At 47.6% G+C, this 13,720-nt stretch overlaps 1 protein-coding gene across 1 annotated transcript in view; it reads left to right on the top strand.

Annotated features, from left to right (window-relative positions):
* The window catches only part of TANGO6 (transport and golgi organization 6 homolog), a gene marked incomplete at its 3' end in the record, with an annotated part of 189,194 nt that overhangs the window by 107,676 nt on the left and 67,798 nt on the right, over positions 1–13,720 (top strand). The window contains exon 15 of the mRNA XM_080704242.1: positions 2,372–2,512. Within this exon, the coding sequence (XP_080560368.1) occupies positions 2,372–2,512 (141 nt within the window). The remainder of the gene's footprint in view (positions 1–2,371; positions 2,513–13,720) is intronic.

The following is a 13,720-nucleotide window of genomic DNA, read 5'->3' as shown; positions in this document are numbered from 1 at the left end:
GTCATACAGTCTCCAGCATTTTCCACTGATGTGCTCAGTGTCTGGTGAGGAGGTGGAAGCCACCCTTAACCCCAGGGAGCTGGGAACTCTTAGGTAGCAACTATATCCTAGAAGGTAAAGCTCCCGGGCAGGCGGCCGCTTGGCTGCGGTGTGGGGAACAAGCCGACAGGAAGGTGAACAATGGCTGATCTCCCTGTGACTGGAAAGCCAGCCGCCGAGCTCTGCCCTCCGCAGCAGCCTTTCTATGGCAGAATGGAAAAATGTAAAGCTCCCTGGTGGAGTTTAAAGCTTAGCCTTGGGTGTATCAATCTCACTATCATGTACAATTACAGCGCACCAATAAAATTAAAAAAAAAAGGCTAAGCTGGGCACACAGGTGGGGGCACACGCTTGTAATCCCAGCATTTGGGAGGCTGAGACGGGAGGATCGTGGTTCGTGGACAGCCTCAGCTACTTAGTGAGGCCCTCTGCAGCTCAGTGAGACCCTGTTTCAAAATAAAGAATAAAAAATAGGGCTGCCGGTATAGCTCGGAGGTAGAATGCCCTGGGTTTCATCCCCAGTACCACACACACACAAAAAAAAGGTTCTCGGGCACCGGCTAAGTGTTGGCACTCTTCTAGGCACTGGGCACACAGTGGGGAACAAAAAAACAAAAGCCTTGACCCTGTACAGCTCACACTGCAAGGAGGAGCACAGACATTGAATAAGGAAGGATATGGCCTGCCAGGTAATATGTGCTAGGATGTAAATGAGGCGGTGTGAGGCTGGAGTAGCCGGGAGGAGGAGGAGGCCGCGTCCCACCCGAGAGTTGTGCTGTGTGGCGGGGACAGCAGGGGCGTGGGGTGCAGGCCGGGAGCGGTGAGGGCGGACTGGCTGAGGACAGGGAGCGAGGCCAGCACGGCAAAGACGACCCAGCCGGGGGCGATGGAAGAAGGAGCCCAATCGGCCGAGAGAATGAGGGAGCCTGGCTTATGATTTATTTTTATTTTTTATTTAGCTACTGGACATACCATCTCCAAGCTATGCTCCCAACCTGATTATATATATAATTTCTTATTTGGAAACAGAGTCTCACCAGGTTGCTGAGAGCCTCGCTAAGTTGCCCAGACTGGCTTTGAACCTGCGGTCCTCCTGTCTCAGCCTCCCAAGTACTGGGATTACAGGTGTGCACCACGGCGCCCGGCTCTGACTTATGCTTTAGACCAAATTGTTCCAGCTGCGCTGAGGGAAGAGGGTTAGAAGAGGGAGATCGATGAGGGGGTATTGAGGAAATCCAGATCAGACACCAGGGACCAGATGGTTGAGGTAGAGGTGGCGAGAGTCATTCTTATCCTACTTATGTTCTTTTATTTCTCCTCTTTCTTTTTTCTTTTTGTGGTACTGGGAATTAAACCCAGGGACATTCTACTTTCAAGCTATGCCCCAGCCCTATTTTATTTTTATTTGGAACCAGGGTTTCGCTCAGTTGATGAGAATCTCACTGCCCGCTGAGCTGGTCCCGTGTAGGTCTCCCCCCGCCTCCCTGCAGAGCTCGCTGGTTTGGGGCTCAGCTGAGATGTGGTGATGCTGTTGGGGGTACACACTGAGGAGGCCGTGTGGGGGATGGGAGAAGGAATACAGGAAGGGCAACGTGGGCAGAAACTTCCCAATTTCTGCTGATCAGAAACTCAGCCCGAAAGCTCTGAAAATGTTTCCTTGGGAAAATTATTCACTAACTGACCTATTTTATATTTTTAAGTTTAATGGAGAAAAATTACATTGGAATGGAGAACAACGGCAAGGGCAGGAAGCAGGGCTGCGCGCGCTTCAGGCCAGTGCATCGGCAGGGACAGCCTCAGGGTCAGGAGCGCCCCTCGCAGTCTCCTGCTGCCGAGGGAATCTCTACCAAGACGCGTAGGCATTTAGTACCTCGGCTTCAAACAGTCGTGACTCACAGATCACAGAGTGTCCGTGCTAACAGGGACCTGAAAAGCCTGACATCATGACACATGCCTGTATTTGGGAGGCTGAGACAGGAGGATCTCAGGTTCGAGCCCAACCTCAACAGCTAAGTAGACACACAGCAGCCTAGGGAGACCCTTTTCATAACAACAGTGAAAAGGTCTGGGGCTGTAGCTTGGAGGTAGGACACCTCTAGCTTCAGTCCCCCCACAATCCCCACACAAAGACCTTAGAGGTCCATCTGGGACAAGAGGAATGCAGGAGTCAGGACTCCCAGACCCATCTCCTTTCCGTTTACTATGTCGTCCTCCAAATAAAGGGAGAACTACAAGCTGGTTTAAACGACTGCGTTCATCCCATCCCAGCCCTGCTTGGTTTGTTTCTCCGTCCTAAAGAATAATGAGTTCTTTCTTTCCGTATTGAACCCAGGGGTTGCTCTGCTCGCAGACGTGTACCCTGAGAAGATCTTGGTGGACCTGTTGGCTCGCTACGACAGTGGCAAAGACAAGCACACGCCGGAGACCAGAATGAAAGTGGGGGAGGTGCTGATGCGGATCGTCAGAGCGCTGGGTGAGTGCTCATTCCATTCTCTGGAGCAGGGCTGAGGAGCTCTGGGCCGCGGAAGCAGTCTGTGTGCTGGAAGGCTTGCTGTACTAGCCTTCCGATGAAGGGCTAGTGTCTGGTGAAGGAACACGAGAGGCCAAGATGAACTCGTCCCTACTAAGGGATATAGCGCGTATCCAGCAAATATGTCCACTAAGAAATTGTCTCAGAGCTGGGCGTGATGGGGCATACCTACCTATAATCCCAGTACTTGGGAGGCTGAGTCTGGAGGATTGCAGGTTCAAGGCCAGCCTCAGCAACTTAGCAAGCCTCTTGGCAACCTAGCAAGACCGTTTCAAAACAAAAAAATTAAAAATGGCCAGGGATATAGCTCAGAGGTAAAATGCTACTGAGTTCAATCTCTGGTACCAAAAAAGAAAAAGAAAAAAAAAAACTCATTGTGTATATTTATTTATTTTTTATTATATATATTTTTTGGTGGTACTGGGTGTAGAATCCAGAGGCATTCTACCTCCGAGCCACACCCCAGCCCTATTTTTTATTCTTTATTATGAAACAGGGTCTCACTAAGTTGTGAAGGACCTCACCAAGTAACTAAGGCTGGCTGAGAACCTGCGATCCTCCTGTCTCAGCCTCCCATGGGCCAACACGCCAGGCTTAGTTCTGTATTTTATAAAAAAGATTTTTAGCCCAGTGCAGTGGCACATGCCTGTAATCTCAGAACTAGGGATTACGGAATCGGAGACAGGAGGATTGCAGGTTCCTGATCAGCCTCAGCAATTTAGCAAGACCCTGTTTTTAAAAAGTAAAATAAAATAAAGTTGGGGTATAGGTCAGAGGTAGAATACTCCTGGGTTCAGTTTCCAGTACCTACTAAAATAAATTAACTGAAAATAAAATAAAATCCCTCAGCTGTTTTTGTTAAACCCAGGTCTTCCACACAGTAATGAGGCTGTACACAGCTGTGTAAAGGCCAAGGGCCTCACTGTGTGAATGGCCAGCCTCAGCTGGACTCATCCTGCGTGGTCGTTCTGATGGCGCTGGATAAATGCTAGCCCATATCACATCTCAGGGTGCTTTTCGGATTGGCAGAATCAGTTATTCAGAAAAAGTTAATCATTCCTTTCTCTGATGTATTTACAAATCCTTTTGGATATGGGAGTTTCTTCACATAGCTAACTCATCTCATCTCTTTTCTACCAACTTTATTGTGTGTGTGTGTGTGTGTATGTGTGTGTGTGTGTGTGTGGTATGTGTGTGTGGTATGCATGTGTGTATGGTGTGTGGTGTGTGTGGTGTGTACATGTGTGGGTGTGTGCATGTGTGTATGTGTGTACATGTGTGTATGTGTGTGGTATGTGTGGTGTGTGCATGTGTATGTACATGTGTGTGCATGTGCATATGTGTGTGAAATGTGTGCATGTGTGTGCGTATTGGTATGTGTGGTGTGTATGTGTGCATGTGGTATGTGTGTGGTATGTGTGCATGTGTATGTGCATGTGTGTGTGCATGTGTATATGTGTGTGGAATGTGTATGTGCGTGTGTGTACATATGCGTATGTGTGTGGTATGTGTGTGTGCATGTGGTATGTGTGTGTATGTGTGTGTGAACTTGTGTGCGTGTGTGGTGTGTGTGTGGTATGTATGTGTGTGGTATGTGCGTGTATGTGGTATGTGTGTGGTGTGTGTGCATGTGGTGTGTGGGTGGTGGGCGTGTGTGCGTGTGTGTATGTGTGTGGTGTGTGTGCATGTGCATGTGTGTGGCATGTGTGTGCGTGTGTGGTAATGTGTGTGTGCGTATGTGTGTGTGTGTGGTCTGTGTATGTGTGTGCATGTGTGCGGTATGTGTGTGCATATGTGTGTGTGCGTGTGTGTGGCCTGTGTATGTGTGTGTGTGCATGCGTGTGTGTGTTCTGTGTATGTGTGTGTGTGTGCACGTGTGTGTGGTGTGTGGGTGTGTGTGGTGTGTGTATGTGTGTTTGTGTGCGTGTGTGTGCGTGCGTGTGTGTGGCGTTGCTGGGGATGCAGCCCCCCTCACACACGCTGAGCAGCTTGGCCCCTCAGGCCGCTTTTCATTTGTATCTGGCGCTCCCTCTAATCTGCAGCTGGGTCAGAAGTCCCGGATGGAAAAACTATTTCCACCTCTGCCCACAGTGACAGCCAAACACTCCCTGGATTTTAATTTTAGTTTCCTGTTTTTGTACTGTTCTAAATCATATCAATTCCAGGATTACTTGGGTTTTAGTTCCTTTTTTGGTAGGAGATTTGAAGTCAGGGTGTTCTGCCTTCAGGCTAAACCCCCAGCCCTATTTTATTTAATTAATTTATTTTTGCGGTACTAAGGTTGAATCCAGGGGCATTCTACCACCAAGCTATACCCCCAGACCTTTTTATTTTTTTTATTTTATTTTATTTATTTTATTTTTTTTTTTGCGGGTCTGGGGATGGAACCCAGGGGCATTTGACCTCCGGGCTACACCCCTAGCCCTATTTTTTATTCTTTATTTTGAAACCGGGTCTCACTGAGTTGCAGAGGCCTCACTAAGTAGCTGAGGCTGTCCGCGAACCGCGATCCTCCAGGTCTCAGCCTCCTGAATGCTGGGATTACAAGCGTGCGCCACCACGCCCGGCTTTATTTTTTGTTTTGAAACAAGGTCTCACTAAGTTGCAGAGGGCCTCACTAAGTAGCTGAGGCTGGCCATGAACCTGTGATCCTCCTGTCTCAGCCTCCCAAGTACTGGCATTACCAGCATGTGCCATCATGCCTGGCTTATTTTTTTATTTTGACACAAGGCCTCATTAAGTTGCTGAGGCTGGCTTCCAACCTGTGATTCTTCTGTTTCAGCTTCCCAAGTACTGGAATTACAGGTGTGTCCCACTATGCTCAGCTGGGTTATTTCTTTTCTTTTCTTTTCTTCTCTCTCTCTCCCTCTCTCCCTCTCTTCCTCTCTCCCTCTCTTCCTCTCTCTCCCTCTCTCTCCCTCTCTCCCCCTCTCTCCCTCTCTCCCTCTCCCACCCTCTCTCCCTCTCCCCCCTGGGGATAGAATCCAGGGGCATTCTACCTTCGAACTACACCCCTAGCCCTATTTTTTATTCTTTATTTGGAAACAAAAGTCTCACTAAGTTATGGAGGGCCTCACTAAGTAGCTGAGACTGGCCAGGAAACTAGATCCTCCTGTCTCAGTCTCCCAAATGCGTATGTACCACCATATTGGGCCTTTTTATTTTATTTATTTATTTACTTACTTAGTTACTTACTTAGTTACTTACTTACTTACTTACTTACTTACTTATTGTGGTGCTGGGGATTGAATCCAGGGGCATTCTACCTTCAAACTATACTCCCAGAGCCGGGCGTGGTAGCGCACGCTTGTAATCCCCACACTTGGGAGGCGGAGACAGGAGGATCTCAGGGGTTCGAAGCCAGCCTCAGCTACTTAGTGAAGCTCTCAGCAACTTAGTGAGACCCTGTTTCCAAAGAAAATTTAAAAAAAGGTCTAGGAGTATAGCCCGGAGGTAGAAAGCCTCTGGGTTCTACCCCCAGTACCACCCAAAAAAAAAAAACACCCCCAGCCCTTTTTATTTATTTTTATTTATTTATTACCCTGTGTGTGTGGGGGGGGGGAGGTGTACTGAGGATTGAACCCAAAAGCATTCTACTCTGAGCTTCACCTCCAGCTTTATTTTACTTTTTATATTTTTGAAATAGAGTCTCACTAAATTGCGGAGGGCCTTACTAAGTTTCTGGGGCTGGCTGCGAACCTGTGATCTTTCTGTCTCTGCCTCTCAAGTACTAGGATTAGAAGTGTGTGGCACCACACTGGGTTTATTTTTTATTTTTTATTTTGAAACAGGGTCTGAGTTCCTGAGGCTAGTCTTGAACTTGCAATCCTCCTGTCTCAGCCTTCCAAGTACTGAGATTCCAGTCATGATGGCACACACCTGTCATCCCAGTATTTGTGAGGCTGAGACAAGAGAATGACAGGTTCAAGACCAACCTCAGCATTTAGCAAGACTCTCAGCAAGTTGGGGAGACCCTATCTCCCAAATAAAGAATAATATAGATCTAGGATTATGGCTCAGATGTAGAAGCTTCTGTGTTCAATCTCTAGCACTACAAAAAGAAAAACAAATTCTTTATCTTGAATAGACACCTTTTTTCTTTTTTTTTTCTTTTTTTTTCCTTTTTTTTTTTTTTTTTTTTTGGTGGTACTGGGGTTCCTTGAAACCCTTCTACCTCCGGGCTACACTCCCAGACCTATTTTATATTTTTATTTGGAAACAGGATCTCTTAAGCCAGCGAGGTGCACGATCCTCCTGTCTCCGCCTCCCAAGCACTGGGATTACAAGTGTGCGCCACCACGCCCAGCTGACACCTTTTTTCTTTTTCCTTCCTTAATCTTCAAGATAAGGCAAACTTTTACTAAGTAGCTATTGAATGGCAGGTTCCATACAGGGAGCTAGAAAGAGGATCATGAAAAAGCCCAGTCTCAAGCCGGGCGTGGTGGCGCACGCTTGGAATCCCAGCGTCTGGGAGGCTGAGACAGGAGATCAGTTTGTGGACAGCCTCAGCTACTTAGTGAGGCCCTTTGCAACTTAGTTAGACCTTATTTCAAAATAAAGAATAAAAAAATAGGGCTGGGAGCCAGGCGTGGTTGTGCATACTTGTAATCCCAGCGCTTGAGAGGCTGAGACAAGAGGATCACACAGTTTCAATGCCAGACTCAGCTACTGAATGAGGCTCTCAGCGACTTAGTGAGACCCTGTTTCCAAACAAAATATAAAATAGATCTAGGAGTATAGCTTGGAGGTAGAAAACCCCTGGGTTCCATTCCCAATACCACACACATAAAATTAAAAAAATAAAAAGGGCAGTCTCTTCCCACAGGAAGCTTATAGTTCAGTTAGAGGTCAGCTCATTGACAAATGGTCTTGGTAAGATGGCCTGCCTGTGGGGGGAGACCTGGGTAGGGTATTGGGGAAGCAGAGAAGACATGGTCTTGTCTGTCCTTTGTCCTCTCGAGGTCCCACAATTGAACATGGCAGTGTGCCACAGGGCCACGACAGTTCCTCATCATTATCCCACCACAGCAGGGCAGTTGTTTTTAATTTAGAAATTTATTTATTTATTTATTTATTATTATTATTTTTTTTTATTGTGGTGCTGGAGATGGAACCCAGAGGCTTTCTACCTCCGGGCTACACTCCCAAACCTATTTTATACTTTATTTGGAAACAGGTTTTCACTAAGTTGCTGAGAGCCTCACTAAGCAGCTGAGGCTGGCTTCGAACCTATGCAATCCTCCTGTCTCAGCCTCCCAAGTGCAGGGATTATTAAGTGTGCGCCACCACGCCCAGCGCTCAATTGTCAATTTTTTGAATGGCATAACTTAAAATCTATTAATAGACCTTTTCTCTCCTCTCTTTAGTAATACATAATTGTTTTGAACAGTTCAGAAAATAAATACATAAAAATGAAAAATGTCATCTATAACATAACCATTTGAAAGTAACTACTCTTTGTTTAGATTTTTTAGTGTGGGGGGGGGTTGTTAAACCCAGGGACTCAGACATGCACAAGCTTACCACTGAGCCACGCCTCACTAAGTAGCTGAGGCTGGCCTAGAACCTGCGATCCTCCTGTCTCAGCCTCCCAAGTACTGGGATTACAAGTGTGTGCCACCACGCCCAGCTTTTCTTTTCTTTTTTTGAGACAAGCTTTCACTATATTGCCCAGGCTGACCTCAAACCTCTGGGCTCAAGTGATCCTCCTACCTTAGCCTCCCAAGTAGCTGGGACTACAGGCATGTGCCACTGTGTCTGGCTTAGAAGTGTTAGGAAATAATAGAGGTAAAGAAAAACACCGTTGCATAGATGAGAACAAACTCTTTACTTGGAGTGGAGCCTGGGAGAGGAACTGACCGGGAAATAGCGTCCATGAGAGTCAGGAGCCCCTTCTTATAGACCTGGGGCTTTTTATGGGGCGTTAGGAGGGAGAGAGCGCAAGCAAGGCAGTCACGCGTTGCTTCAATTGGAGGCCGGGCGGGGCCAGGTAAATTTATGGAGCTGGGCAGGGGATGGTTAGAGCTGGGCAGGGGATGGTTAGAGCTGGGCAGGGATGGTTAGAGCTGGGCAGGGATGGTTAGAGCTGGGCAGGGGATGGTTAGAGCTGGGCAGGGATGGTTAGAGCTGGGCAGGGATGGTTAGAGCTGGGCAGGGGATGGTTAGAGCTGGGCAGGGATGGTTAGAGCTGGGCAGGGATGGTTAGAGCTGGGCAGGGGATGGTTAGAGCTGGGCAGGGATGGTTAGAGCTGGGCAGGGATGGTTAGAGCTGGGCAGGGATGGTTAGAGGCATTGTCCCAGCTTCCTGAAGTTCTTTTGTTCTTGACTTCTCCAGCCAGGCCTCACAGTCAGACCTCACAGGACCCTCAATAAGTATCAAAAACTTGCTGAAAATGTCATATTTATTGCTTATATTATAATCAATAACCTGAATTTATTATAATTTTATTTAATTATCTTCTAGGAAAATATTGTTTTGTTTTGTGTTTTTTTGGTGGTACTGGGGTGGAACCCAGAGGCTTTCTACCTCCGGCTACATTCCCAGACCCATTTTATATTTTATTTGGAAACAGGGTCTCATTAAGTTTGCTGAGAGCCTCACCAAGTAGCTGAGGCTGGCTTTGAACCTGTGCCATTCTCCTGTTTCAGCCTCCCAAGCGCGGGGATTACAAGTGTGCGCCACCACGCCCGGCCTGAAAATATTGTTTAATTAGGCTATTGCCAGTTTGTAACTGATTGCTAGCAAAAATTGACTTTTCTTTTCATGCGATTCTTCTTTTTTTTTTTTTTTTGGTTCTGGGGATGAAACCCAGGGGCATTATATCTCTAAGCTACACCCTTAGCCCTATTTTTTAGTCTTTTTATTTTTTGAAACAGGGTCTCACTGAGTTGCGAAGGGCCTTGCTAAGTAGCTGAGGCTCTCTGAACTGCAATCCACCTTCTCAGCCTCCCAAATGCGGGGATTACAAGTGTGAGTCACCACGCCAGGCTTGTGTGATTATTCTTTTGCAGAATCCCTTTGCTGAATCTCTGGTTTCTTCCTTAGGATTGGCTCCTAAAGGGAAATTCCTAGGTCAAAGGCTATGCATGCCTTTTTCGGGGGGGGGGGGGTAAGGGGAATACTGAGGATTGAACCCAGGGGCATGCTACCTCTGACCTATACCCCCCCCCTTTTTTTTTTTTAATTTTGAAGCCAGGAATGGTATCAATGCCTATAATCCCAGTACTTGGGAGGCCAAGACAGGAGGATCCCTGGTTTGAGGACAGCCTCAACAAATAGTGAGACTCTCATTAACCTAACGAAACCTGTTTTAAAATAAAAATAAGTGCCGGGCGTAGTGGCGCATGCTTGTAATCCCAGTGCTTGGGAGGCTGAGACAGGAGGATCACACAGGTTCGAAGCCAGCCTCAGCTACTTAGTGAAACTCTCAGCAACCTAGTGAGACCGTCTCCAAATAAAATATTTAAAAAATAGGTCTGGGAATATAGCCCGGAAGTAGAAAGGCCCCTGGGTTCCACCCCAAGTACCACCCAAAAAATTAAAAATAAATAAAATAGGCTGAGGGTATAGCTCAGAGGTAGAATGCCCCTAGGTTCAATCTCCAGTGCCACAAAAAAATTTTTTTTAATTTTTGTTTTGAAACAGGGTCTTGCTAGGTTGCGGAGAGTCTTACTATGTTGCTGAGGCTGTCCTCAAACCTGCTGTCCCCTGTCTCGGCCTCCCAAGTCCCGGGATTACAGGTGTGCACACCGCACCTGACTGCAGGCTTTTGCTAAGGATCTTGAGACTGTGCTAAGTTGCCCTCCAGAAATGTGCGTCTTGTCAGCAGTGCATAAGACTGCCGGTGGCTCGAGAGCAAAGCTCCTCATGGCTTCAAACTGCACTTCCAGCCAGACCAACCATCTGCAAAGTGTACGTGCACCCCAGGACGAATCGAGGACCCTGTCAGAGAACATGGGCGGAGAGACAGAGGCAGGAGGGGACCGAGGGGTGAACGGATGGATAGGTGCATGACTCAGCAAGAACCTTCCACTGCTCTAGGAGGGCAGCTCGGGTTTTGTAGTGTCCATGGAACACAATGAACAGCGGTTCTCAATATAGATAGCCAGCTCAGACAGGCTTGCGTTTACACTAGGTCAGAGACTTCTAAAAACGAGAGCAAACATGGAAAGTCCTAGGGATGTCGCTGTGCGAGCGTTCGCCTGGCACAGTGATGAGGGTTCGCATTTGGAGTGAGGGAGGGAGGGAGGGAGAGCTTGAAGTCCCTGATCTCACTGGAGTGTGCCACGGCAGGTGGGGTTACCCGGGGAGCCCAAGGCAAAGCAGGTGGCCCTTCTAGTTAAAAGGTGTCTTTTCTCAATTTACTCTCCTCCAGGGAAAGGGTGGGCCGCAGGCTGTGGGCTATATTCCTAACTCTTAACACTTGCAAGGCACCCTGCCAGTTCTTTGCCAATTCTTTAATTTTGTCAGTTCTTTGTTAATTTTTATGTCAAGTGGGGGGATTCTGCTTCCAAGCTCCACCCCTAACCCTGTTTTAATTTTTGTTGTGAAGCAGGGTCTCACTAGGTCACTGGGAGTCTCTGTGTTTCTGAGGCTGTCCTTGCACCTCAGTCCTCTCTCCGCCTACCCGGTCTTGGGATTTCAGGCAGATCTCTTCTACGCCACCCCAGAATGGCTTAAACCACCGTTCACTTGCTCAGAACTCCCGGACGCAGGCGGGGCCTGGCAGGGGAGCTGCTCCTGCTCCACCGGGGTCCTCTGGGCTCCGCTCTTTCTTCTGTGTGTGCGGTGCAGGCGGGTCCTGGGACTGCAGTCCACTGGGATCTTGACTGGGCTCCACAGCGTGTCTCCCCAGAGTTTGTCTGTCCCTGCGTGTGGATATTTATGACGTTGTCGTCAAGACCAAACTTCTTTTTGATTTTCAGCGTGGCAAATGGATTTCTGGAGAACACAGATCAGTTGTCAGGACTCTTAAGAGCTAAGCCTGGAACTGACTGAGTATGACTTCTGCCACATTCTGTGGTCAATAATTCATAAAGGAGAGGGAAAGTAGGGTGTGTGTGTGTGTGTGTGTGTGTGTGTGTGTGTGTGTGTGTGTGTGACGTGTGACTAGGGATTGAGCCCAGGGGCATTCCACTCCTAGCCCTATTTTATTTTATTTTTTATCTTTAGTGTGTGTGTATGTGTTACTAGGGATTGAACCCAGGACTATTCTACCTCCGAGCTATACCTCTAGTCCTGTTTTTTATTATTTATTTTTGAAACAGGGTCCCGCTAAGTTGTAGAGGGCCTTACTAAGTAGCTGAGACTGTCCTAGCTGTGAACCTGCAATCTTCCTGTCTCAGCCTCCCCAAGTACTGGAGTTACAAGTGTGCACCACCACACCTGGCCTTTTATTTTTATTTTGAAACAGGGTCTCACTAGGTTAATGAAAGTCTCATGATTTGCTAAGACTGTCCTCAAATCTACAATCATCTTGTTTTAGCCTCCCAAACACACGTGTGTGTGTGTGTGTGTGTATACATACATACATACATACATACATACATACATACATATTTATAGACACTACATATATGTATGTATGTTGTGTTAAGGGATTTGAATTTTGTGTTCACTTTAATTAAGAAGCCATTAAAAACCCTTAAGAAGGGAAGGGTTAATCATGATTACAATTTAGCACAATCTCTCTGGTTGCTCTGTGAAGGAAAACTTAGAATGGCACGAAACGATTCCGAGACACCTATTAGGATACTGCTCAAGCAGTCTGGGCAAGAGACAATGGTGACTTTTTTTTTTCCGGTACTGGAGATGGAATCCAGGTGCGTTCTACCTCTGAGCTACACCCCAGCCCTATTTTTTGAAACAGGACCTCACTGAGTTGCAAAGGGCATCACTAAGTAGCTGAGGCTGACTGCGAGCCGCGATCCTCTGGTCTCAACAACAGTGAGAAAGGAAGGCAACAGATGCCCTCCAGCCAGGCAGGAGAGACCCTGACGCCAGAGCAGAAGTGGGGTTCGTGTGGTATGACTAGAGAGCTGAGAAGCACCCTGTCCTAGAGCAGACCGTGCTCGATACCTGGGAGGAAGGTACAGCCAGATGGAGCTGACGGGGCCACGCCAGGAGGCCCGTGGGGGCTGGGCAGAGGAGTGTGCACCTGCGTGCCGGCCACTTGGGAATCACTCTGTGCTTTTAAACATTTAAACATCATGGAAGATCTGAGGTGTGGTTGGCAGGGGCATAAAAGAGAGATAACGAATGGAGAGCCTGGAGCCAGAGAAATAGCTGGGAGACCATTGTGGTATTTCTTGGCACAAAGAGATGAGGACTTGATTAGAGGTATGTCTGTGAGAAAAGGTAGATATTATAAGCAATTCAGAGGAACAAATGAGAGGCTGTCATCATTTTTCTTAACATTTAGTGGATATGGAGTTATAATCCACCCAAGCAACTATTGTTCTCATGGAATTGTTAGGAGGCCCAAAAGCATCTGGGCGTGGCGGTGCGTGCCTTTAATCCCAGTACATGGGAGGCCGAGACAGGAAGATCTCAAGTTCACAGCCAGCCTCAGCAATTTAGCAAGGGTCCCGCAACTCAGTGAAATCCTGTTTCAGTTTGTGTGTGTGTGTGTGTGGTACTGGGGATGGAACCCAGGGGCTTTCTACCTCCAGGCTACACTCCCAAACCTATTTTATACTTTATTTGGAAACAGGGTCTCACTAAGTTGCTGAGAGCCTCACTAAGTAGCTCAGGCTGGCTTCCAACCTACGCACTCCTCCTGGCTCAACCTCCCAAGCGCTGGGATTACAAGCGGGGGCCACCACGCCAGCTTCTATTTCAAAAATTAAAAGGTAAAATAGGGCTGGGGTAGCCAGGTGTGGTGGCACATGCTTGTAATCCCAGCATTTGAGGGGCTGAGACAGGAGGATCACAGTTCGAGGACAGCCTCAGCTACTTAGTGACACTCTTTGCAACTCAGTGAGACCCTGTTTTAAAATAAAGAATAAGCCGGGCGTGGTGGCACACGCTTGTAATCCCCGCGCTTGGGAGGCGGAGACAGGAGGACCGCGCAGGTTCAAAGTCAGCTATGCTGGCTTAAGAGACCCTGTTTCCAAAAATAAAAAAGTATAAAATGGGTCTGGGAGTGTAGT

Source organism: Muscardinus avellanarius, assembly GCF_963383645.1.
Source record: "Muscardinus avellanarius genome assembly, chromosome: 10".
NCBI classification, from domain to species: Eukaryota; Metazoa; Chordata; class Mammalia; order Rodentia; family Gliridae; genus Muscardinus; species Muscardinus avellanarius.
This window is presented reverse-complemented; position numbering and strand designations above follow the sequence as displayed.